The 26555-nt window shown below is 44.1% G+C and overlaps 1 protein-coding gene across 1 annotated transcript; it reads left to right on the top strand.

Annotated features, from left to right (window-relative positions):
• The first annotated feature begins 24717 nt into the window (after nt 1-24717).
• Nucleotides 24718-25236, top strand: LOC130735838 (uncharacterized). The gene has a single exon (XM_057587724.1). It carries the CDS (start codon nt 24718-24720, stop codon nt 25234-25236), a length of 519 nt encoding a protein of 172 aa, XP_057443707.1.
• Nucleotides 25237-26555: the final 1319 nt, after the last annotated feature.

Below are 26555 nucleotides of genomic sequence, written 5' to 3'. Positions count from 1 at the left end.
AACTGCATCACGCCCACACCAACCTACGCATGTCTACAATTCCGCAACATGATGCAACCGCAATTGAAAATTCTTTTAACTCATGAGCATAAACAGAAGACCAGAACACAAATCAACATTCATAGGCAGCAACATTCAAAATGCCAAATGAGAGTCCAGACACATTGTCAAATAATATTTTTTTAGCAATAAATTAATTAATAACTACCATACACTAAGCATTGCACCTTCCATCTAACAACATCAAATAGGAAACATAGAGTCAAACCTCCAGCTTCATCCAGTTCGGCTGGTTTAATACAAGTAATACCTAATTCAATTATCATCGGCAAAAACACTACCTGAAAAAATTGTTTATAGAAGAAGATTAGAGTCCAAGCAGCTAGGCTCATAGGACGTTGTGGGTTGGAGGCCTAGGAAAACGTTCCTTCCCACAGAACCTCCGCATGCAGAAGACTGAGAGCCTACTCTTCGATCTCAGCCTCCACACTGCCGCTCCACCTAACCTCTGGCCAAACCCAGCCACCCATTTCAGTCAAGAACCACTGCAACCTCCTGTTCCATGCTAGAACATAGAGAGGGAAGGTAGGACCCAAAGTGTGAGGAAAGTGACGTGAATGCTTAGAGAGAGAAAATATAACTGAATTTCAAAGCTATTATTTCTCAAATGAGCTGAGAGTCCCTTACAATTGGTATTCCCTTCCTATGTATAGAGGTGGAGTTGGGCTTTGCCGCCTCTATCCTATCCAAACGGGCCAGTTGGGCCTCGGGAAGGGAGGCCCAAGGTGATGGCGCATCCCCCGCCCAAGGTCAGGTCTCCTGGGCGAGGGACCCTGGGGTCTCGCCCAGTCCACAAGTCCACAAGACACCGAGCTCGAAGCATGAGAGCTAAGTGTGTCTTTAAGCAAGAAACAAGGCGAAAGCCCCAAGGATGCCGACTAAAACTTAAAAAACTTAAAATCTAGAAGTGTAAAACGATGGCCAACATGGCCTGGTAAATAAATCCTTTTGCAACCGACACTTTGGACCTTCAGTTGCGCCCTCTTCTTCCGGGCGAACCCAGTCCACAGGCAAGCTTGTGGCGACGGCTACTAGTCTGCCCGACTCGACATAGTTATGCATGCGCCCTAAACCGCGACGTTTTGTCACGTGTTGCATCCATTCCACACGTCGCGCCGTGAAGCGATGTTTGGATCGGTAAATCCACAGAATCTCAACCGCCACATTTGAAATGTTTTCTCGAATTATGTCAACATCTTGTCAATTTTAAATTTGAACCAACCAGCTCCAACCGTCACAGTTTTCCACTTAATGCGCTGCCCCTGCTCCCCGGAATCCACATCACACCTTTTGTGTGAAGGCCCCACCTTTACCATGATGATTTACCATGATGAGACACGACTTCCTAATCTTTATCATACCCAACCCTTGAGTTCTTTTCCCTCACATCATTCATCATCTTCTATTAACTACTCCCATATTCGCTCCGGTCTCCTTCGCTGATCTCACGAATCCCCACTCCGGTTCTTGCTCTTCTTCTCACAGTTCCCTTCCTGGTTAGTTTTCATCCCTTCCTTCTCCCCTTTCTTTCTTTTCTTTCTTTGATGTCTTTGACAGGGACCTTGTCCTCCATTGAGGAGATCAAAGCCCATCGCTTGGCGACCTTCGCCACTCTTCCCTCCCCTATCTCAGAAGCCCCTGATCAAGGAGTTCTTGATCAACCATCGGAACTGTCAACCAGCAAATCCGTCTCTGACCTTGCTAGTAAGGTCAGTGGGCTTTTGATGACCCTATTTTAGTAGTGTTTTTAGGGTCATTTCCTAGTTTGTTTCGAGTCTTTTTATTGAGTCTCATGTAGTGTTTCATGCATTATCATGCATTTTTATCTTTCTTTAAGTTTTTATTTTGTTTTGGTAATTTTATAGTTTTATAGGGACCTTTCTTGCATTTTAAGTAAGTTTAGGACTTGCATATCTTTTCTACTTGAATTGAGGGTCTTTTGTGCTAATAAACTCTTGGAAATCCTAGATATTTTCCTTACTTTGTTCCCAAGCAGCTAGGTCTGAAAACTGATGAAGAAAGAAGGTCAAAAGGCTTGGAAAATTAAAGGGAGGCTTAAAGGGGAGTTAAGAAGAAGGTCAAGAGGCTTTCTAGCATGTAGAGAGCGCTCAGGCGCTCGTGTTGAGCGCCTGAGCGCCAATTGGATCGATGTTTACATGATGCTAGAAAGGAGTTGGCGCCTGAGCGCTCCTGTTGAGCGCCTGAGCGCCAATTGCCTTCCAGAGAGCATGTTTTCAGCTTGGAATTGGCGCTCAGGCGTGCTTAATTGACGCCTGAGCGCCCAGACTCGACTTGTTTGCCTATGAATAGGCTTTTTGTCATTTCTTTTGGAACCTTTTGTCATTTTATCATATTTTCATAAGTTAGAAGAGAGGGTTTGAGTTCAGGAGCTTCAGGAGCTTTCTCCAAGTCCTATGATCCAGGTTTTGTCTTTCTTTTCTTGTATGGATTTCATAGCCATGTTTGGCTAAATCCCTTTTGCTTTGGGTTCTTTGTAAGACTTATGATGTTTTAATCTTAATTCCTATTTCTATTCATGAATCTTCTGAGTAAACCCTTGAATCCCATATCCATGCTTTATGTTTCAAGTTAGAACATGTGCTAGCTTTATGCTTTTCTATAATAGAACGGAAGTTTGTTATAGATTAGGGACTCTGAGTAAACCCTTGAATCCCATATCCATGCTTTATGTTTCAAGTTAGAACATGTGCTAGCTTTATGCTTTTCTATAATAGAACGGAAGTTTGTTATAGATTAGGGACTTGTTGTGGGATTACCTCTTCTATACTTGCTGCTAGGAATAGAGGAAGGGTTGGGGTTTGTTGGCCTGAATTGCATGCTTAATGCCTTTAGCAAATGTTTAGGTTATCAAGGAATTGTGCTTATCTTTTGGCTTGAGAGGATTGTCTATGCGAGGCATCGATAGATGATTGATTAGGCTAGAACATCAAGGAGAGACTCAGAGTTTTGTGGATAGAATAGGTTGACTAAAACTGAATTAGTTAAGCAAGAACCCAAGGCATGCTCACCATTGTTCTCACACACTTATATTTCACTTGCTTGTTAATTAGTCACCTAAACAATCAACCTTAAAACTGAATTTTACTTGCTTTCTTACCGTGAACTCGAGGCTTAAACTGAATTGCCACACCAATTCCATGTGGTTCGATAAATTAAAACTGGGTAGATTCTGTACACTTGCAGATTGACCAACAGCTTTGCTATTCTTCGTTTTAGGAGGGCCTTCTTCGAACCACCGGATGTCGGGGACAAGACCGCCTCTGGCAGCATCGTGGGCTTAATGACCCCAAATATTCCCACTTTTTCTTTGCTTACGAATATTTGTTTCTTGATCTGAGCATTAAGCTTCCTTTCTCCTCCTTTCTTACTCAAATGTTGCGCGATATGAATGTTTCTCCTTGTCAACTCCATCCCTGCTCCTAGGCCTATCTGCGGTGTTTTGAGATTCTTTGCCATAGCGTTGACGAGCGCCCTCTGCTACCCTTTTTTCCTTCTTCTTTGAAGTAGATTCTCAAACTCGAGGGTCTCGCGGCTAGGTCACCCTGGTGCCCCGGCCAGGACGAGAACGATTTGCCCCTTATCAAGTGGGCCCGGAATCTTATTTGGCTTGCCGGTATTTCACGGTCATCGTCCACCCCGCTTACCCCTCATCAGTTACACAGAAGGACGAGAAAGCCCTTTTCCCTCTTTACAGGACGCTGTCCCCCAGATCCTTATCCGACTTCCCAAAAATATCTTTTTCCTCCAGAGAAAGCTTCGCCGTTGAGGTCTTATCTCGACTCCCACTTTTTAGTTGTATTGAACTGCTTGATGCCCCCCCAGGATCCAAATTGCTTCCCCGACTAGGTCCTTTTTCTTATTCCTTTGTCGCACCCCTCTTTTTATATGTCCTTCACCTCAACGACTGCTCTCTCTTTTTCTTTTCAGGAAAAATGAATTTCTCTTCCGACGAACTGCTGAAGGCTTTCCCTTCCGGGGGCGTTAAAACTCCTCCCTCCGCTCATACCGGGGAGAAGAGTCAAAGCTCGCCGTCGGACGACGGTGCTTCCAAGAAGAAAAAATTGGACGAGCTGAAACCACCTTTCGTTTCTTCGACCGTCCCTGGCGAGGAGGACACTGCCTCTGGCTCTCTCGCCCCGGTTGGCGCGGGTGATTCTTCTAAACCTACTCACCAGGGCGAGGCGAGCATTGCCCAGGTTGAGAGCCTTTCTCGCCTCGTAGTGTCACCGACGGCCCAGTCCTCGCCAACTGTCGTTCATCTCTCAACTTCTGCCTCTGACTTGTCGCCTCCTGCTTCTCCCAAGGCTGTTGGCGGGGAAAAAGACCCCCCTCTGAATCGTCCACAGAACCCCTCTGACGAATCAAGCTCCAATCCCTTCTCCTTCCTACTTTCTCACCCCTTCCTCGAGAAACTGAGGGAAACACCCAACCAGAACCCGCAAGACATTTCCCAAGAAGCTGTGTCGAACCTCCTTCGAGCTGGCTGCCTATTCGCCCAAGTGGCTTGGGAAGCCCGTCCCCTTACCGGGATTGCTGGACTCCGGCAGGAGGTGGAGAAATTGCGCTCGACCAACCTTCAAATCAATGAAACTTGCTCCAAGTTGTCCAAACAGTTGGTCTCGGAAACGGAGAAGACGGCGAAGATGCAGAAGAAACTCGCTGAGGTGAAGCTTACAAAAGCTGCGGCAGACAAGAAAGAGGAACAACTTGAAAGTCAAATTGAAGAGCTCCGCAAAACTCTTGGTACCCAGGAGGCTACCCTTACTTCTTAGAAGGAAGACCTTTTGACCAAGAATGAGGAAATCGCCAAGTTGCGCCAAGATTTGGCGGACAGGGGGAAAGCTCTTGCCGATGCACGCTCCGATTTGGAGTCGAAACTCAAACTCTTGGCCGAAAAAGATGCCCAGGCCCTCGCCCTAGAAGAGAAGATAAGGGGCGAAGCTTCTCACGCGGTGGCCAATGAGCGTATCCGTGGCTTCTTGATCGCCCAGGCTCAAGTCAAACATCTCCATCCCAACATCAACCTTGGTCCCTTGGGAGTTTTTAAGAAGATTACACCTGCCGGGCTGGAGGGTGTCGAAGATCCACGAGGAGTCGCCAATGTTTACTTCTTATTTTAATATTGGATTATTGTAATGTTAGTACTCTTTTGCTTTACTCGTCCTGTTTTCAGTTTGAACCAGCTATTTTAGTTTTCACTATATTATTTCTCTTGCACGTTTTAGCGCTTTTCGATTTCCTCTCTCGCCTCCTTCATCGTTTCTTTATTTCTGAATTACGTCTGATGACATTGATGGTGTGTTGGGTTCAACTAGGACTCGTCGCTCGGTTTTTTAACCGAGGCTTTCATTCACACACATATTTCTCGTAAGATCAGGTGTGGCCCCGCCAGCCCTATTAGGCGGGGACTTACAATTGCTCAGTGCCCAATGGCCATATGGGTTTACCCGAGACTTTCGAGCCTAGTTGAAAAATGCTCGTCCATATTTCGGGGAGATTACTGGGATAAGAAGCTTATCCGCACACATCGCCGACGAGTGACGGCGAGCTGCGTCGGCTTTTTCGGAGCAATCCCCAGACATCAAGGTCGTGTTGGGATTGCCACCTTCAGGGAATTTTTCCCACCGAGCTCTCGCCGCAATTCAATGTGATTGAAATTGCTGGATATAATTTTTGTATTTTCAATCAGGCGTGATAGCCAACAAACTCCCGAGATGGAGAACAAGAACGTGTCTTTGTTTTTACCATTTTTTGGCGCTTTTGGCCAATAACTTCCTGGAATAAGTACAAAAGCATGTTTCTTCATTTTACTTTTAACTCAGCAGCCTACGTGAGGCGCCCTGCCCATCTCCGCATCAGATCCAGCTCTCTTTTGCCTTATCAAATGTAATAGTACTTCAGTTTCGCTGCGTTCCAGGATCGTGGCACCCGTTTCCCATCCAAGCTTTCCAGGTGATATGCTCCTCTTCCCAAAGCTTTTAAGATCCTATAGGGCCCTTCCCAGATTGGGCTCAGTTTATTTCCGGTGACTCCTGTTCGCTTTTTAAGCACCAAATCCCCTACCTGCATCTCCCTTGGTTTTACCTTTGTGTCATACTTGGCCGCAGCTCGGTGCTTCATCGCGGCCTCCCTGAGGCGGGCCTCATTGTGTGTCTCCGACAGCAAGTCTAGTTCTACTGTCATGTTTGAAGAATTTTCGCCCTCGAACTTCGGTGCCGTCCGCCACGAACTGTTGTCTATCTCTATAGGGAGCATGGCGTCCGCCCCGTAAGTCATTCTGAACGGAGTTTCCCCTGTAGTTGAGTGCTGAGTTGTGTTATACAACCAAATTACAACTGGAGTTCGTCTAACCAAGCCCTCTTGGCCCCCGAGAGTCGGCATTTCAAACCTCGCAGGATGACTTTGTTCGCCGATTCTGCCTGCCCGTTTGTCTGTGGATGTTCCACCGAAGAAAATCTCCTCTGAATGCCCATCTCTTCGCAGAACTCCTTGGTTTGATTACTTGCGAACTGCGTCCCGTTATTCGAGACGATCGCCCTCGGTACTCCGAACCGGCAGACAATTCTCTTCCAGTAAAAATTTATGATTTTAGTCGCAGTAATGCTCGCCAGAGGCTCAGCTTCCACCCATTTGGTGAAGTAGTCCACCGCCACAAGGATGAACTTCATTTGCGACCTAGCGGTGGGGAAGGGCTCGACGAGGTCGACTCCCCACATGGCGAAGGGCCATAGGGAACTGATTGTGACTAATTACTCCGGCGGAGCTCTAGGTAGGTCTGCAAATACTTGGCACTTCTCGCATTTCCTCACAAACTTTTCACAATCCTTCCATATCGTAGGCCAATAGAAACCCGCTCTGAGGACTTTGCTCGCCAGCGACCTTTCTCCAATGTGGCTTGCACAAACTCCCTCATGAACCTCCATCATAACAGCCTCGTACTTCTCAGGTGGAAGACATCGTAGGAGGGGCGAACTAAATCCTCGCCGAAAGAGTATCCCGTCGAGTAGCGTGTAGTGCCCCGCCAGAATATCGATGATGGGGTTCATCCAAGTTTCCTGGCGATCAACTGAGGCCACCAAATCCCCCTCTATGCTGGGATTGGCGAGCGTCTCTTGAATCACACTCCTGTTGTTGGCAGGCTTCCTAGTGCTTGCTAGCTTCGCTAGAGCGTCCGCCCTTTGGTTTTGCGCCCTCGGCACGAATTCAACCACCACCTATTGCAAACATCCCATGAGCAGCCGCCCGCGCTCCACATACTTTATCAACGCCGGCTCCTTTACCTGAAACTCCCCGTTGACTTGGCTTGCCACTAGCTGCGAGTCCGTCCTTACCAGCAGACTGTCGATTTGCACCTCAATTGCCAGCTTCAAGCCCGCAATAAGAGCCTCGTATTCTGCTTGGTTATTGCTGGTTTTGAACTGGAATCTAAGGGTATGTTCCAACACCAACTCCCCGGGCCCCTGCAGCGTGACCCCAACCCCGCTTCCGTTGTCGTTCGACGACCCATTGACAAACAATATCCATTGCGTGCTCACCTTTTCCCCTTTTTCCGGCGTCAACTCCACCACAAAATCCGCTAAGGTCTGTGCGCCGACCTTCCCCCTTTTGTCATACTGCAATCCATATTCCGACAACTCTACGGACCACGCGACGAGCCTTCCTGACAAGTCTGGCTTCTGCAATACTTGTCTCAAAGGAAGGTCAGTTCTTATTTTTACCTGAAAGCTTTGAAAATACGGTCGTAGGCGTCTGGCGATGATGAGGACGGCGAGCGCCGCTTTTTCTATCTTCCGATACCTGACCTCCGCCCCCTGAAGTGTATGGCTTACGAAATAGACTATCTTTTGCTCTCCATCCACCTCCTGAAGGATCACCGAGCTTATTGCGTGATAACCAACAGAGAAGTATAAATGCAAAGGGAGACCTTGGACAGGTTTTGATAGGACTGGTGGGGCGGACAACATCTCCTTGAGGCGGGTGAAGGCCTCCTCGCACTCTGAATTCCACTCAAATGCCGCGTTCTTCTTGAGGCATTTGAAGAACGGGGCTGACTTGTCGCCCGAGTGAGGGAGGAAACAGGATAAGGCCGCGATCCGCCCGGTTAGTCTCTGCACCTCCTTCACATTGCTTGGGCTTTTCATCTCCTGGATTTCCTTACATTTATCTGGATTGATTTCGATTCCTCTCGATGTAATCATGAAGCCTAAAAACTTCCAACCCTGTATGCCGAAAGAACACTTTTCTGGATTAAGCCTCATGTTATGCTTGCGAATCCTACCGAAGGCCTCCATCAAATCCTCATGATGGTTTGATCCCAAAACCGATTTAACGATCATGTCGTCAACGTACACCTCCATGTTCCTTCCTACTTGGCCTTCAAACACCCTATCCATCAACCGCTTATACGTCGCCCCCGCATTCTTTAACCCGAAAGGCATAGTCTGGTAACAATAGTTTACCCTTGCAGTCATAAAAGCTGTTTTGTCTTCGTCCGACGGATGCATCTTAATTTGGTGATATCCTGAATGAGCATCCATTAAACTCAGAAGTTCATTCCCTGAAGCTCCGTCCACCAGCTTATCTATGCTCGGCAAGGGATAAGAATCTTTTGGGCATGCCTTGTTCAAGTCTGTATAATCTACGCACATTCGCCACTTCCCGTTCGCCTTCTTGACCATCACCACATTTGCCAGCCAGGTAGGGTACTTGATTTCCCGTATGAAGTCTGCAGCTAGCAACTTTTTTACCTCTTGTTGGATGGCCTTCTCTTTTTCGTTTCCCATTCTCCGGCGAGTCTGGGTTATAGGCTTAGCTCCTGGATTCAATGCCAGCCTGTGGCAAATGAAGTTTGGGTCTATACCCGGCATGTCTTTGTGACTCCAGGCGAAAAGATTAAATTTTCGCCTAACAACTTTGATAGCCTTTGTTCTTGGTCCTCACTTAACTTGGTTCCTATCTTGAGTATCTTCTCGCCGAACTTCAGCTCTTTGGTTTCTTCTATCGGTGTGGGCCTGTTCACACGTCCCTCGCCCCTCGGGTCCAAACTTTCCTCTAGCGTCTCAACTTCGCTGCAACAGTGCCCGACTGGAGCGATTTTCTTCCCATACCGATCCACAACATTAAAAAAACATTCCCTTGTGACCCTTTGATCCACAACAATTCCCCCAATATGCCCATTCGTCAGCGGATACTTCACCGCCAGGTGAGCTATTGAGATCACGGCGCACAGTCTGTTTTAGGTGTTTCGCCCGATGATCATGTTGTATGACCCTTCCGCCTCAAGGATTAGATATTTAAAGCTGAGCGTCCTAGCGTTCTTTTCCTCGCCAAACGTGGTGTCAAGGTCGAGGGTGCCCTTCACCCATACTTGCTCGCCCGCGAATCCCACCAGAGTTCCCTCATAGGAGCGAGGTTTCTCTCGCTCACACCAAGCCGAGCAAACGCTCCGCCGTAAATGATGTCCGCCGAACTTCCCTTGTCTAGAAGCACTCGTTGCACAGTGAGCTGATTAACACGGAGGGAGACCACGATCGGGTCATCTAAATGCGGCTTTATTCCGTAAAAATCAGCAGACGAAAACGTGATATCAGGATGTTGAAAACCAAAAGGAATCTCTGTAACTGCATTCACCGCTCTAACATATCGCTTCCGTGCTGCACTAGTGGTCCCTCCTCCGCCGAAACCTCCAGCAATCGTGGCAACTTCTTTTGCCGTCGAAAACACATCGCCCCGCGCCGTGGCTGATTTCCCAGCCACAATCAGCTTTACCACCGCGCGCTGTAGAGCTCGACACTTTCCAGTATCGTGTCCTGAGATTCGGTGATAGGCACACCATTCTGCTTCTACCTATCCTTGAGAAAAAGGAGACTCCAGTCGTTGTATGGAATCTCAGTATTGTTGTCTGTATGAGGCATCAAGCTCCGGCACTGTGCCCGTTACGCTCGTTTCCGCATCATGTTGTTCTAGGCGATTAATGACGTCGCGAATCAGCCATCGCCAACCCGCTCCATCACTCGGCTCTTGAGGTTGAAGCTGCGCACCTCTTTTGTCCCTCGAGAAGGAAGCCAAAGACCTTGCTTGCTCATCGTGCCGTTGCGGCGGATCGTGTGCTCGCTTCAACCTCTCTCCATGTCATAGTCGATGCTCCTCCATTGAGCTCCACTGATTTTTCTAGATGCACCGACGAAAATCGCTCAGAAAAACGAGTTTCACTCCTCTGAATCACGATCCACGTAGTCCGGGAATAGAAATCTACCGATCCCCACAGACGGCGCCGAATGTTCCGTGCTAGAACATAGAGAGGGAAGGTAGTACCCAAAGTGTGAGGAAAGTGACGTGAATGCTTAGAGAGAGAAACTCTAACTGCTTAGAGAGAGAAAATATAACTGAATTTCAATGCTATTATTTCTCAAATGAGCTGAGAGTCCCTTACAATTGGTATTCCCTTCCTATTTATAGAGGTGGAGTTGGGCTTTGGCTCCTCTATCCTATCCAAACGGGCCAGTTGGGCCTCGGGAAGGGAGGTCCAAGGTCATGGCTCATCCCCCGCCCAAGGTCAGGTCTCCTGGGCGAGGGACCCTGGGGTCTCGCCCAGTCCACCTCCCTTCCTCAGCATTAGAACCTCCGCTGAAACAACCCCCAAATCGAGAAACTCTACCGAGCCACCCAGATCCAGACTATCTCCCCTCCTCCATGCGAGATCCCACCACCAAAACCCAAACTAAGCGAGCTCCTCTTTCACGGAGTACCCAATCGGTGATGGTGCGAAAGGTGAGAGATGAAGTGAGATGACAAAGCGGGGGATGGGTAGTATGGTAATCATGGAAAAGAAGAAAAAAAGAAAGGGATATAAAGGTAATATGAGAGAGAGTATAATGGTTACTTAATTGGATTTTCTTATAACCACTCATTTTATTTAGGATTTTTGAATTATTTGTTATTACATATGTGTGGCCCAAATTGCTTCCTGAGAGGTTGTGTAACTTACACAACATATGTAACTCTGGTACCAGAGATATTTCAAACCACAACCGCAATCACTTGCACATACACACATGTTTGAACTGTGATATTCATGTAACTTACAGAGTGGTACTATACTTGAAGCTTGAACTGCATTTTCTTTCTTTTTAATACTTACTATTATCAATGCGGTGTTGTGAATTTAGAATGAAATTTAGTATCAAACAACAAGAAAATAAAAAGCATGCATGTATAGTAGTATCCCATCAAGAAGCAATTGTAGAAGTATTAAATGCTAAAGATGGCTGGAACTTAATCAATAAAATGGCTGAAAGTGCAGTGAACTCTACCAATGACCGCCAAAATAGAAGGGGTGTACTGGAAATAGAAACGTATTATAGGATGGTTGCTTCAAACAAGCAATTATCTCAACAAATGACAGCTATGCAACGACAGTTACAAGCAGCCAAGATATCTAATGTGGATAGTATCCATTGTGGAACATGCGGTGGTCCTCATGCCAGTGAAGATTGCGGAGCAGATTTTGACGAGGAAGTCAAGGTTTTGGGCAATTCCCAAAATAATCCTTATTCCAACACCTACAATCCGGGGTGGAGGAATCATCCTAACTTTTCCTGGAGGGAACAGAACAACTCCAATCAAGGAGGAAATAATCAGAGGCAATATTCAAATCAAAGATTCCAGTCTTAGAACACAGGACCTCAACAGAATCAGGATCAAGGCAGTGGCAATGGGAAGAAGAGCTTAGAAGAATTGATGGAGAATTTCATTAACAAAGCAGATACTAGTTTCAAAAATCATGAAGCTGCTATAAAACATTTGAAGACTCAGGTGGGACAGATGGCCAAGTGTAACACCCCGATTTCAGTGGCGTCACTTTAGTAACCAAAAATAAACTAATGCGGAAAAATGTGAATATTTTTTTTTTCGATGATATAAACAAGACTGAAATAAATATAACGCAATTGCGAAAGACAACAGAACTAATATACAATATATAATACAGCCCCCGCTGTAAGTAGCTAACCACGTCACGAGTAAACCTCCAGTGATGGGAAGTGAGAAAAGTAGCGCCCGTAGGCAATATGTACAAACTGAAAATAAAGGTTAAGTGTCCGCAACACAAACCTCAAAAATGAGAATAAGTTGACCCAATGGCCTGAAACAAGACCTCCTAAGTCCAACCAACTCTCTGTGATTCCCATAAGGAAACCACACAAAAAGCTATAGGTGGGAAACTACCCTGTCCCCAAAGAAACAAATGACAGTCAGAGCTACGACTCTACTCCTACACTAATCCTATCTCGAGGAGCTCACACTAACACTCAGTCCTACGTGCTAGCATGATCGTCGTCTGAATCAGAATCCAGAACGACCAAGTCTATGTACACTACCCGTCCTCCTCTCGCAACCGCGATGCGCTCCTGTTCCAGCATCTCAACCCTAGTTCCCCCCGAAGGGTGAACCGTCGTGAACCAGCCCGCCAAAGACATCTGACAAAGGGCGTAGTCCGCCAAAACACACACAGAAGACGCGAGGGTCAACTCCAAAGAATTATGTAAGTAATATCACCAATAGATACAATTAAGAGAATAGCCACTTAGGCTTATAACTAGAGATAGCATCCTAGGGTTGCATATTCCATAATGAACATAAATGACAGTAATAACAATTAACATGTTCCAAATAGGATTAACAAGTAACAATCACAGTCAGCAACTAAGTTAGTATGCATGTTGCATGATATGCAGATGTCGGTTAACCCAGTTAACCAATATGCATTCCGGAAACGGATGGACATCAACGGATCAATCCTAGCACCAGCAACGGTGGGACCAATTCTGCCCGCGTGCCTCTTACACCACACAAAGGTAGCCAGATCAGCAGTAAACCCGAAGGTATGCCATTTTGGTCTGCTACTAAGAGTCACCTAGCAGCGCTCTTACGCGGAAATCCGGGTCTTATGACCATTTTGGAATCCACCGAGGTCCGGTAATCACGCCGTGTATTAACCTCCTATGTGTGCATGAATGCAATGTGATTAGCCAAACAACGTCTCCGACCTCACTCGACACGTCGCCACGTGTTCTAGCTAAATTAATGTCTCTAAAAGCTTACCCTAAGGTAACAGTCGATTCTGCGATAAAATACAATAATCATAAAATGAGTGCAAACACTCACAATAACTCTTCGAGTCAACAATGCTCTCACGAAGTCTCACGCTTCAGTGGAGTCTCACACATTCACAAGTCTCACGCTTCGGTGAAGTTTTATGCTTTCACGGGGTCTCACGCCCCAGTGAATTTACACACTTGCACGAAGTCTCACGCTTCAGTGAAGTTTCATGCTGTTCACGAGGTCTCACGCCTCAGTGAAGATCCATGCTTTTTACAAGGTCTCACGCCTCAGTGAAGTATCACGCATTCACAAGGTCTCACGCCTCAGTGAAGCTTCTCGGCTCATCCCTTGGATGGCTAAACAAACTGCTCAAAGAGCGAAGGAGTATCAACATACTCAGAACTTACAATTTTCCTAAAACTTGGACTCGACGACAATTCTCATTTTCCAAAACTGATATTCAATTCCAAAGCTTGCATCCGAGATTGGTATCATTATTTAAAGGTTTAGAGGTTGTTTAATATCTTATGAGTTTTCCTTGTAAAAATAGCTTCCTTTTAGTCTTATCGTAAATCTTATAAGTTCTCGGGATCTCCTCATCCCAAATGACTCCAGAGAATGTCTCCATCCATGAAAATCCATACAAGGCCCGAATCCTCGTTCGTCCTATCAACTTCCTCAAAATCTCAAAATAAAATCGGCATGACCTGCCCGCTATTCTCACTCCTCAGAACCACAATATATATGAAAAGGCATAGTTAATTCAGCACAATCATCCAACATGTCATATATATCAACACATCCTAACATAACCACTTAGCACTTAGCATTTAAAGCATACATCACACATCCTAGATTACCCACTTAGCACGTACCATGTAATTCAATCTCAAAAGCAATTAGTACATGAATCATCTACATTGTCAGCCGAAGCCTCAGAAAACATTTTTCCAGTCAAACACAAACAAGTGCATAAACAATAAATCAATGTCGAAAGCATCGACCCTAAGCATTAACTAAGGATTCAGTGAGTAGCCCTCACCTGTAGATTCTCCAGGGTTCTCTTCGAAAGTTCCTTCACAATCCGCTCCTTGTTCTTCAGGAAAATCCTCAAAAGCACCTTTAGAGTAAAACCACAGAATTCCATCAAAAACTATCAGAAAATCAGTAATCAATACTCACTAAGGCTACACGAAGTAATACATACTCCGAGGTACGATAATCTAGCGCGAAAGGACAAGTTTTTGAAAAAGAAATTTTCCTCCTCCCCCTTTAGGGTGCTCGGCCACTAATGGTAATTAGGTGGCTCGATTTTTCTTCGATCAAACTTGGTTCCTATGCTATCATTAGCCGTAACTAAGGGTATTCTAAACTCGGAAAAATTATCGGATCGAAAACTGTCGCAGGGGTATTTTGGTCATTATTTTTAGCTCAGAAATTCAAAACTGAAATTTCAAAAAGCAAATTGGATGGGGACGTCACCAACGACGTTTATGACAACTAATCCTACTAGCACTAAGCTAAGGCGATAGTTTTCAGTCCAAAGGACGAAGCTTTGCCCCAAAATGGGTATTTTAAGCAGAATTGAAACTCGACGGTAGTTTTTCGAGAATCGGCGCAGTATTATTAGCTAAACATACTCAGGAGAACGTAGGGAAGATGTTTAGAATCAAAAATGGAATTATCAAGATAGTTTTGCAAAAACCTCAAAACTATGAGCACAGAAAGACATAGAGAAAAGCTATGGAAAAGACGATCAGAGGTAAGGATTAGCGACTATACCTCGGTACCTTGAAGTAGCAACTGTTGGATCAACGATCAAGCAAGAAATGAACAAAATCTTCTCTTCTCCTCCTCCTTGCAAACTCGCGGCCTCCTTGGGAAGAAATGGGTAAGTTTTGTGATATTTTCTCATTTCTTGGCTATATATAGAGATTGGCAAAACGCGGGAAAATGAAAGTTTCGCGAATCTGATTTTTCCGGCTTCATTCTCCGTGAATTCTAAGATAGGTTTTGGCAACATAAATCCAAAACTCAAAAGAGGTTCCCTTGTACTTTAGGTGACTCATGCAAAGTCGGTGTAAAACTATTTTACCCGATAAGTTACTTTTTGCATCGAATGTCGGAATAGAAAACTTCCTTCTGAAGAAAGATTGAAATCATCAAGAGAAATGGGTGTACGCGTGTAGAATCTTCATTTGAAGCTCTGAATAGAAAAATTCTTCATTGTCGTATGATTCTAGGGTTTTTGAACTATCAGGGTTTTGGTTTCGGCAAACTTCCGATGATTGGAATCGGACGTTCGTAGATCCTAGAGTTTCGCCTCGAAACGATTGTTATATATGGAATAAGAGAAGTTCTAACATTTCTCTGAAGATTTTTGGAATAAAATCCTACAGTGTTCCAAGGGTGGAACTTAGTCTTTTCCTAAGGTTCTTGTCCTAGGTTTAAGCGAATCGATCGTGCTATACCTTTTATCGATTCGGATACAATCCTTAGACTTTTCCTGGACTTTCTCCTTCATAAATTTATTTCATTAAATAAACTCTTGTTCAGGTTTCCCTTCACAATACATCAACCCTAATCGTGAATAAGAATTTTATTCACTTGGCATAAGCTTAAAAACTTGGGTCTTACATTACTACCCTCCATAAAGAAAGTTTCGACCTCGAAACTTAAGGGTCAGTAAAAAGTTCTGGATACTATTCTTGAATCTTCTCCTTTAGCTCCCATGTCGCATCACCGGTGTCTTGGTTCCATATGATCTTCACTAACTCGATCTCCTTTCCCCTCAACTGTTTTATCCTGGTGTCACCAATGCTAATTGGCGGTGTCTCGAAAGACAGATCATCCTTCAGCTCAATGTCATCCAGCTCGATAACATGTGTCGGATCCGCAATATATTTCCTCAGTTGTGACACGTGGAATACGTCATGGATGTTCGATAGAAATGGAGGTAGTGCAATCTGATAAGCGACTGGTCCTATTCGACGAGTGATCTGATAAGGTCCAATGAACTTGGGCGTAAGCTTCTTTGACTTGATTGCTCGACCAACTCCCGTAGTCTGGGTCACTCGCAGAAATACATGGTCTCCTTCTTCGAATTCCAGAGTTCTGCGCCTTTGATCTGCATAACTCTTCTGTCTACTCCGAGAAGTCTTCATCTTTTCTCTGATCTGCTTGATCTTCTCGGTTGTCTGTTGCAGAAGTTCCGGTCCTACTAACAGATTTTCTCCATTTTGATACCAACACAAGGGTGTTCTACACTTGCGGCCATACAAAGCCTCATACGGTGCCATACCTATGCTCGTATGGAAACTGTTGTTGTATGTGAACTCAATCAATGGCAATAGATTATCCCAACTGCCCTTGTTGTCTAACACGCAAGCGCGTAGCAAATCTTCCAATGACTGGATTGTCCTCTCAGTCTGTCCATCAGTCTGCGGATGATAAGCAGAACTTAGTCTCAACCTCGTTCCCAAAGCCTCCTGAAGAGCTCCCCAAAAATGTGAAGTAAACTTTGGGTCTCGATCGGATACAATACTGGTCGGTACTCCATGAAGTCGTACAATCTCCGCTATATATATCTCTGATAGTTTCTCCACGTTGTACGTAGTCCTCACAGGTATGAAATGAGCCGACTTAGTCAATCGATCCACTATTACCCAAATAGAATCATATCCTTTCTGAGTTCTTGGCAAAGCCACTACGACATCCATTGATATGCTATCCCATTTCCATTCTGGTACATCCAAGCTTTGTAGCATACCTGAAGATTTATGATGTTCCACCTTTGCCTTCTGACATGTCAAACATGCAGCTACATACTCAGCCACTTGTCTTTTCATTCCTGGCCACCAAAAATTCACCTTCAAGTCCTGATACATCTTTTTCATTCCAGGATGAATGCTTAGCTTACTCTTGTGACCCTCATCCATAATCAACCTTCTCAAGTCAGGGTTGTTAGGTACGCAAACCCTATCCTTACACCGTAGGATATTGTCACTTCCTACCTTGAATTCTGGGTCTTTACCTTGACTTACCAAATTCCTTTTCCCGAGCAGAAACTCATCTTGTAACTGTTGGTCTCGGATTTCTTCCATCAATCCATTGGTAATTCTGATCATTCCGAACTTCAGCTCTCCTTCAGATAATCTCACATCCAAGCTCAAATCTCGAAATTGCTCCAGCAGTTGCAGCTCTTTATCCATCATCGACGAGATGTGCATCTTCCTGCTCAAAGCATCAACGACAACATTTGCCTTTCCAGGATGATATTGCAGGGTGAACTCGTAATCTTTGAGAAATTCCATCCACCGAAGTTGTCTCATGTTCAGCTCCTTCTGCTCAAACAAGTACTTCAAGCTATTATGATCACTGAATATGGTGAAATTGCATCCATATAAGTGATGTCTCCAAATCTTCAGCGCAAAAACGATTGCAGCTAGCTCTAAGTCATGAGTTGGATAATTCTTCTCATGAACCTTCAGTTGTCTTGAAGCATAAGCAACTACCTTCTGATGTTGCATCAGCACACATCCCAAACCTTGATGCGAAGCATCACAGTACACTTCATACAGTTCCTCTGGTTGCGGTAAGACGAGTACAGGTGACGTCGTCAAACGTTCCTTCATCGTCTGTAAACTAGTTTCGCACGCCTCAGTCCATGCGAAAGGTTGATCCTTCCTCGTGAGTTGAGTCAAAGGTCCAACAATCTTGGCGAAATTCTCGATGAAGCGACGATAGTATCCCGCCAAACCAACGAAACTCCTGATCTCAGTCACTGTCTTTGGCCGTTCCCAAGATAATACAGTCTCTACCTTTGTTGGGTCCACGGCTATACCCTCCTTAGAGATCACATGGACTAAGAATTTTACCTCTTCGAGCCAAAATTCGCACTTAGAAGGATTGGCGTACAACTCCTTCTCCCTCAGCACTTGTAAAACTTGACGCAAGTGTCCTTCATGTTCCTCAGCATTCTTTGAGTAGATCAGAATATCGTCGATAAACACCACGACGAATCGATCCAAGAATGTATGGAAAGTCCTATTCATGTAATCCATGAATATTGCAGGTGCGTTTGTCACCCTAAATGGCATCACTAAGTACTCATAGTGTCCATAACGGGTTCTGAATGCCGTCTTCTGGATATCCTCAGTCCTTACTCTGATTTGATGATAACCCGACTTCAGATCGATCTTTGAGAATATTGCAGCTCCTCGCAGTTGATCCATCAAATCATCAATTCTAGGTAACGGATACCTATTCTTGACAGTTACCTTGTTCAATTGTCGGTAGTCGACACACAATCTCGATTTCCCGTCCTTCTTCTTCACCAATAAAACTGGCGCTCCCCAAGGTGAAACGCTTGGTCGTATAAATCCCTTCGACAAAAGATCTTCTAGTTGGGACTTCAATTCCACTAGCTCCGCAGGTGCCATACGATATGGTGCAATCGAAATCGGCCCTGTTCCCGGTACGATGTCTATAGCAAACTCAATGTCGCGTACAGGCGGCAATCCAGGTACATCGCCAGGAAAAACATCCGTGAAGTCTCTCACCACTGAAATATTATCAACTTCTGGATTCCCTTTACTCTCCAAGCTCAGCAAAACGGAATACTCTTGAGATCCCTCATTCAAAGAGACGCTAATGTGATTGGCAGATAGATACTTGGAAAGATCCGAATCAGGAAATACCACTCTCTTTCGGTTGCAGTCCAAAAGATAATGATAGTGGGACAACCAATCCATCCCTAGGATAACATCTAGGTTCTTAATAGTTAGGCATACTAGGTTAGCATGGTAGACTCTATTGTTATATGTTACCGAACAGTACATACCTGCTGTATTAGCAAGTAGAGTTTTGGCAGGAGTGGTAACTATAAGATCGAAGCTCAAAGCAGTAATAGGAAGTCTTAATCTGATCGCACATTCTCTAGAGATAAATGAATGCGTTGCACCGGAATCGAAAAGTACAGATAGGAGATTACCGTCAATCTCGCAGTCTCCTCGGATCAGCCCATCGACCCCTTCAGCATCATCACCATCCATGGTGTAGACTCTCGCTTTAGCTGCAGGACGCTTTCCACGAGCAGTGTTGACGGTTGGTTCCGCCTTTGGTACCCTGCATTGTGCAGCAGTATGCCCCAATTTGTTACAGTTGTAGCATTGAGGCCTCGTGTCGGGACAAGCACGAGCAAAGTGTCTCGGCTTCCCACACTTGAAGCAAGTCAGCTCCCTGTTCTGAGTCTGATCTCCAGAACCACCACCAGCACCCACCATGGGCCTGTAAGATCCTGAAGCAAATCCTCTACCAGCAGAACGCTGATACGGCCTCCTGTTTTGAAACCTCCCTCTGTTCTGAACATTCTGAGAGCCCGACCTCATCGGCCCTCCAGTTCCAGCCCGGTTTAGCCTCCGGTTCTTCATCAGTTCCACTTCCGTGGCTTTCTCAACCAAAGATTGGAAACGCATGATTCCCAGTGGCCTCACTGAGTCCTCAATATCAGGCCTCAGTCCATTAACAAAGCGCTTGCACATATAGCGCTCATTCACGTGATCATGGAAGAATTGAAAATGCTTCGCCAAAGATTCCAGCTTGGAAGCAAATTCTGGTACCGACATACCTCCTTGACGGAGTGTCAGAAATTGTGACTCCCGCTCATCCCGAGAACTTGTTGGAAGTACTTCTCCAAGAATGCGGTCCGGAAAGAGTTCCAGTTGATCTCCTCGTGGTTGTCTTCCATAATCCCCCTGGTGCCCTTCCACCAGTACTCAGCATCACCGAGCAGCAGATAAGTTGCCATACCCAACTTGGCACCCTCAGCAGTTTGCAAAACGCCAAATATCTTCTCAATCTCCTGAATCCAGAGATCCGCTTTGTCCGGGTCAGTACCACCCGAGAACTTTGGTGGATCTTGCCTCCTAAAATCATTCAGGCCTTTGTTTTGGTCGAGAGTTACCTCTCTCTGACGTTGATGCTGTTCACGTGCCTCCTCAGCAGCACGCCTCATAGCACTACCATTCGCCTGTGCGGTCACCGCTTGGGCCATAGTGGCCATCATCTCAGCTAACTGATTAGTATTCACCATGTTCTGTTAAGTGAAACAAACAGTTAGTACTCATCATAAGATAGCATCTAGCATAACTATACAATATGATTAAGCAATAACTTCAATCAATTCTAAGCGAAAAATCGCTTGCAGACAATCAATTTTCACTCTTTGCAGAGTAACACAACCTAGCACAGAAGACCTATTCCCCAACAACTCCCGAAAGACTCGACCGTGCTCTGATACCATAATGTAACACCCCGATTTCGGTGGCGTCACTTTAGTAGCCAAAAATAAACTAATGCGGAAAAACGTGAATATTTTTTTTTTTCGATGATATAAACAAGACTGAAATAAATATAACGCAATTGCGAAAGACAACAGAACTAATATACAATATATAATACAGCCCCCGCTGTAAGTAGCTAACCACGTCACGAGTAAACCTCCAGTGATGGGAAGTGAGAAAAGTAGCGCCCGTAGGCAATATGTACAAACTGAAAATAAAGGTTAAGTGTCCGCAACACAAACCTCAAAAATGAGAATAAGTTGACCCAATGGCCTGAAACAAGACCTCCTAAGTCCAACCAACTCTCTGTGATTCCCGTAAGGACACCACACAAAAAGCTATAGGTGGGAAACTACCCTGTCCCCAAAGAAACAAATGACAGTCAGAGCTACGACTCTACTCCTACACTAATCCTATCTCGAGGAGCTCACACTAACACTCAGTCCTACGTGCTAGCATGATCGTCGTCTGAATCAGAATCCAGAACGACCAAGTCTATGTACACTACCCGTCCTCCTCTCGCAACCGCGATGCGCTCCTGTTCTAGCATCTCAACCCTAGTTCCCCCCGAAGGGTGAACCGTCGTGAACCAGCCCGCCAAAGACATCTGACAAAGGGCGTAGTCCGCCAAAACACACACAGAAGACGCGAGGGTCAACTCCAAAGAATTATGTAAGTAATATCACCAATAGATACAATTAAGAGAATAGCCACTTAGGCTTATAACTAGAGATAGCATCCTAGGGTTGCATATTCCATAATGAACATAAATGACAGTAATAACAATTAACATGTTCCAAATAGGATTAACAAGTAACAATCACAGTCAGCAACTAAGTTAGTATGCATGTTGCATGATATGCAGATGCCGGTTAACCCAGTTAACCAATATGCATTCCGGAAACGGATGGACATCAACGGATCAATCCTAGCACCAGCAACGGTGGGACCATTTCTGCCCGCGTGCCTCTTACACCACACAAAGGTAGCCAGATCAGCAGTAAACCCGATGGTCTGCCATTTCGGTCTGCTACTAAGAGTCACCTAGCAGCGCTCTTACGCGGAAATCCGGGTCTTATGACCATTTTGGAATCCACCGAGGTCCGGTAATCACGCCGTGTATTAACCTCCTATGTGTGCATGAATGCAATGTGATTAGCCAAACAACGTCTCCGACCTCACTCGACACGTCGCCACGTGTTCTAGCTAAATTAATGTCTCTAAAAGCTTACCCTAAGGTAACAGTCGATTCTGCGATAAAATACAATAATCATAAAATGATTGCAAACACTCACGATAACTCTTCGAGTCAACAATGCTCTCACGAAGTCTCACGCTTTAGTGGAGTCTCACACATTCACAAGTCTCACGCTTCGGTGAAGTTTTATGCTTTCACGGGGTCTCACGCCCAATGAATTTACACACTTGCACGAAGTCTCACGCTTTAGTGAAGTTTCATGCTGTTCACGAGGTCTCACGCCTCAGTGAAGATCCATGCTTTTTACAAGGTCTCACGCCTCAGTGAAGTATCACGCATTCACAAGGTCTCACGCCTCAGTGAAGCTTCTCGGCTCATCCCGTGGATGGCTAAACAAACTGCTCAAAGAGCGAAGGAGTATCAACATACTCAGAACTTACAATTTTCCTAAAACTTGGACTCGACGACAATTCTCATTTTCCAAAACTGATATTCAATTCCAAAGCTTGCATCCGAGATTGGTATCATTATTTAAAGGTTTAGAGCTTGTTTAATATCTTATGAGTTTTCCTTGTAAAAATAGCTTCCTTTTAGTCTTATCGTAAATCTTATAAGTTCTCGGGATCTCCTCATCCCAAATGACTCCAGAGAATGTCTCCATCCATGAAAATCCATACAAGGCCCGAATCCTCGTTCGTCCTATCAACTTCCTCAAAATCTCAAAATAAAATCGGCATGACCTGCCCACTATTCTCACTCCTCAGAACCACAATATATATGAAAAGGCATAGTTAATTCAGCACAATCATCCAACATGTCATATATATCAACACATCCTAACATAACCACTTAGCACTTAGCATTTAAAGCATACATCACACATCCTAGATTACCCACTTAGCACGTACCATGTAATTCAATCTCAAAAGCAATTAGTAGATGAATCATCTACATTGTCAGCAGAAGCCTCAGAAAACATTTTTCCAGTCAAACACAAACAAGTGCATAAACAGTAAATCAATGTCGAAAGCATCGACCCTAAGCATTAACTAAGGATTCAGTGAGTAGCCCTCACCTGTAGATTCTCCAGGGTTCTCTTCGAAAGTTCCTTCACAATCCGCTCCTTGTTCTTCAGGAAAATCCTCAAAAGCACCTTTAGAGTAAAACCACAGAATTCCATCAAAAACTATCAGAAACTCAGTAATCAATACTCACTAAGGCTACACGAAGTAATACATACTCCGAGGTACGATAATCTAGCGCGAAAGGACAAGTTTTTGAAAAAGAAATTTTCCTCCTCCCCATTTAGGGTGCTCGGCCACTATTGGTAATTAGGTGGCTCGATTTTTCTTCGATCAAACTTGGTTCCTATGCTATCATTAGCCGTAAATAAGGGTATTCTAAACTCGGAAAAATTATCGGATCGAAAACTGTCGCAGGGGTATTTTGGTCATTATTTTTAGCTCAGAAATTCAAAACTGAAATTTCAAAAAGCAAATTGGATGGGGACGTCACCAACGACGTTTATGACAACTAATCCTACTAGCACTGAGCTAAGGCGATAGTTTTCAGTCCAAAGGACGAAGCTTTGCCCCAAAATGGGTATTTTAAGCAGAATTGAAACTCGATGGTAGTTTTTCGAGAATCGGCGCAGTATTATTAGCTAAACATACTCAGGAGAACGTAGGGAAGATGTTTAGAATCAAAAATGGAATTATCAGGATAGTTTTGCAAAAACCTCAAAACTATGAGCACAGAAAGACATAGAGAAAAGCTATGGAAAAGACGATCAGAGGTAAGGATTAGCGACTATACCTCGGTACCTTGAAGTAGCAACTGTTGGATCAACGATCAAGCAAGAAATGAACAAAATCTTCTCTTCTCCTCCTCCTTGCAAACTCGCGGCCTCCTTGGGAAGAAATGGGTAAGTTTTGTGATATTTTCTCATTTCTTGGCTATATATAGAGGTTGGCAAAACGCGGGAAAATGAAAGTTTCGCGAATCTGATTTTTCCGGCTTCATTCTCCGTGAATTCTAAGATAGGTTTTGGCGACATAAATCCAAAACTCAAAAGAGGTTCCCTTGTACTTTAGGTGACTAATGCAAAGTCGGTGTAAAACTAGTTTACCCGATAAGTTACTTTTTGCATCGAATGTCGGAATAGAAAACTTCCTTCTGAAGAAAGATTGAAATCATCAAGAGAAATGGGTGTACGCGTGTAGAATCTTCATTTGAAGCTCTGAATAGAAAAAGTCTTCATTGTCAGTTGATTCTAGGGTTTTTGAACTATCAGGGTTTTGGTTTCGGCAAACTTCCGATGATTGGAATCGGACGTTCGTAGATCCTAGAGTTTCGCCTCGAAACGATTGTTATATATGGAATAAGAGAAGTTCTAACATTTCTCTGAAGATTTTTGGAATAAAATCCTACAGTGTTCCAAGGGTGGAACTTAGTCTTTTCCTAAGGTTCTTGTCCTAGGTTTAAGCGAATCGATCGTGCTATACCTTTTATCGATTCGGATACAATCCTTAGACTTTTCCTGGACTTTCTCCTTCATAAATTTATTTCATTAAATAAACTCTTGTTCAGGTTTCCCTTCACAATACATCAACCCTAATCGTGAATAAGAATTTTATTCACTTGGCATAAGCTTAAAAACTTGGGTCTTACACCAAGCAAATGTCAGAAAGACCCCCAGGTATGTTTCCTTCAGATATTATCATTAATCCTAAAGAAAATTCCTATCCCATAACTCTTAGGAGTGGTGCTACCTTGAGTGAGCCTAAACAGAAAATTGTAGAAAACAATAATGTCAATGATGAGTTTGTAGGAGATATTGAACCTTTAGGAGAAAATAAGAAAGAACAGAAAGAAAAAGAAGAGGAAAAGAGAAAAGTAGAAATAGAAAAGAAGTTTACAAAAGTCCCTTTTCCCCCTTTCCCCACTAACATAGCAAAGAGGAGGTTGGAGAAGCAATTCTCCAAGTTTATATCTATGTTAAAAAAGTTGCGTGTAGAGCTCCCATTCTCTGAAGTTCTTGAAAAGATGCCTCAATATGCTAAATTCATGAAGGAGATACTCTCAAAGAAAAGGTGGTTGAGTGAAGAGAATGAGATCGTTGAGCTTACTGAGGAGTGTAGCGCTATTCTACAAAGGAAGCTTCCACCCAAACGAAAGGATCCAGGTAGTTTCACCCTACCTGTTAATTTTGGGGCTTCAAAGCAAGTTAGAGCCTTATGTGATTTAGGGTCAAGCGTCAACTTAATGCCCCTATCAATGTTTGAGCGACTTAATGTTGGAGAACTGAAGCCGACAATGATGATGCTTCAATTAGCTGATCGCTCCATAGTGGCTCCATGGGGAGTTGTTGAAGATGTGCTAGTAAGAGTAGGAGAGTTCGAGTTCCCGGTGAACTTTGTGATAATTGATATGGATGAGGACTCTAAAATACCATTGATTCTAGGAAGACCGTTCCTAGCCACTTCAAACACAAAAATAAATGTGGGGAAATGAACAATATCTTTAAGGGTAGCTGATGAGAATATCACTTTCAATATATTTGACCTGAAGCCAAAACCAGTAGAGAAGAATGATGTATTCTTGGTGAAGATGATGGAAGAGTGGAGTGATGAAAGCTAAAGCAGTTCTTCCTTAAAGAAAAAGCTGGAGCAACAAATAAGAAGAAAAATGAAGACGCGCAGAGCGACAAAACTAAGCAAGTCTACTCAATCAGCATGGTTGTCAACTCTGAGCAGAAGGAGGAGATCGAATCCGAGCAGAAGGAGAAGATCAACTCAAAGCAAAAGGAGGAGAAGGTAAAAGGTGGGTGCTTCCAATGGAAGCCAAAGCGTAAGAAAGAAGAAAAGTCTTCTATCCCTCTTAACTCTAAACTTAATGATTGTGTTTTAGCTCTTGAGGTTGCATGCAAAAATTTAACTAAGGTGTGTGCTCAGCTGAAAGATCCTGAAAGTGCAATGCACTTTGGGATAAATCCCGGATGACATTCTTAGTCCAGGGGAGTCTAGTAAAGACTATAAAATTGCCCTTCTTGGGAGACAACCGAAGTGTTAGGTTTAATTTCATTTTTCGTTTTGCTTTCATAGTTCTAATAATTTTTCTGCTTTTGTTTACTCTTTCGTAGTGTCCGTATTATTTATAAAAAAAAAGGGGAAAGAACTGCCAAGTCATGGTTACTTGAAACTGGAGCATGAAAACGGTGCTAGTTCAATGCCTACTTGTAAGCCATAGCGTGTATCAAGGAAGCTGAACACGCCACTGGAATTTTCAGCGCGGAAATCAGCGCTATTTCTTCAGAATTTGGCGCGATCGTGCGAGACTAGATGAATAGACACGCTCCTGGAAAACATAGCATGGGTTTGGTGCCATTTGTGTTGAAAATTGGTGCGACAGCACCAAATTTGAATTTTGAAGAATTGAAAGATTTCCTTTTTGTTTTAAATTCAAAAGCTTTAAATCTTAAAGGTAAATGTTGTTTTCAATCAGTATGAATTCATCCCTTTAATAAGTTTTCAACATCAATATCACTATCTTTCTTCAATCAGTGTGTTTTCCACAACGCATTCTTCTACTTTTATGTTCTTCTCATCCCTCAATCTTGTGCATCATTATCATGAGTTCATCATCTTCCACTTTTCTTCTCCACACTTTTTCTTTCTCAAGGTATGTATCTTATTTCTCCTTCTTCTCCTTGTTTAAGGTAAGAATTGGACTTCAATTTTTTTTCATGGTGCATACTTGAATTTTCATGTTGAATCATGCTATGCAGTTGTTGAATAAATGTTTCCATATTCAACATAAGAAATAGTGTGGTA

Source organism: Lotus japonicus, chromosome 1 (assembly GCF_012489685.1).
Source record: "Lotus japonicus ecotype B-129 chromosome 1, LjGifu_v1.2".
Taxonomy (NCBI): Eukaryota; Viridiplantae; Streptophyta; class Magnoliopsida; order Fabales; family Fabaceae; genus Lotus; species Lotus japonicus.
Note: the sequence above shows the minus strand (reverse complement) of the source record. Positions and strands in the feature narration are given on the sequence as shown.

What these genes read in the sequence shown, in the direction of transcription:
- LOC130735838 (XM_057587724.1), top strand. Translation starts at nt 24,718, where the DNA reads ATGTTAAAAAAGTTGCGTGTAGAGCTCCCATTCTCTGAAGTTCTTGAA.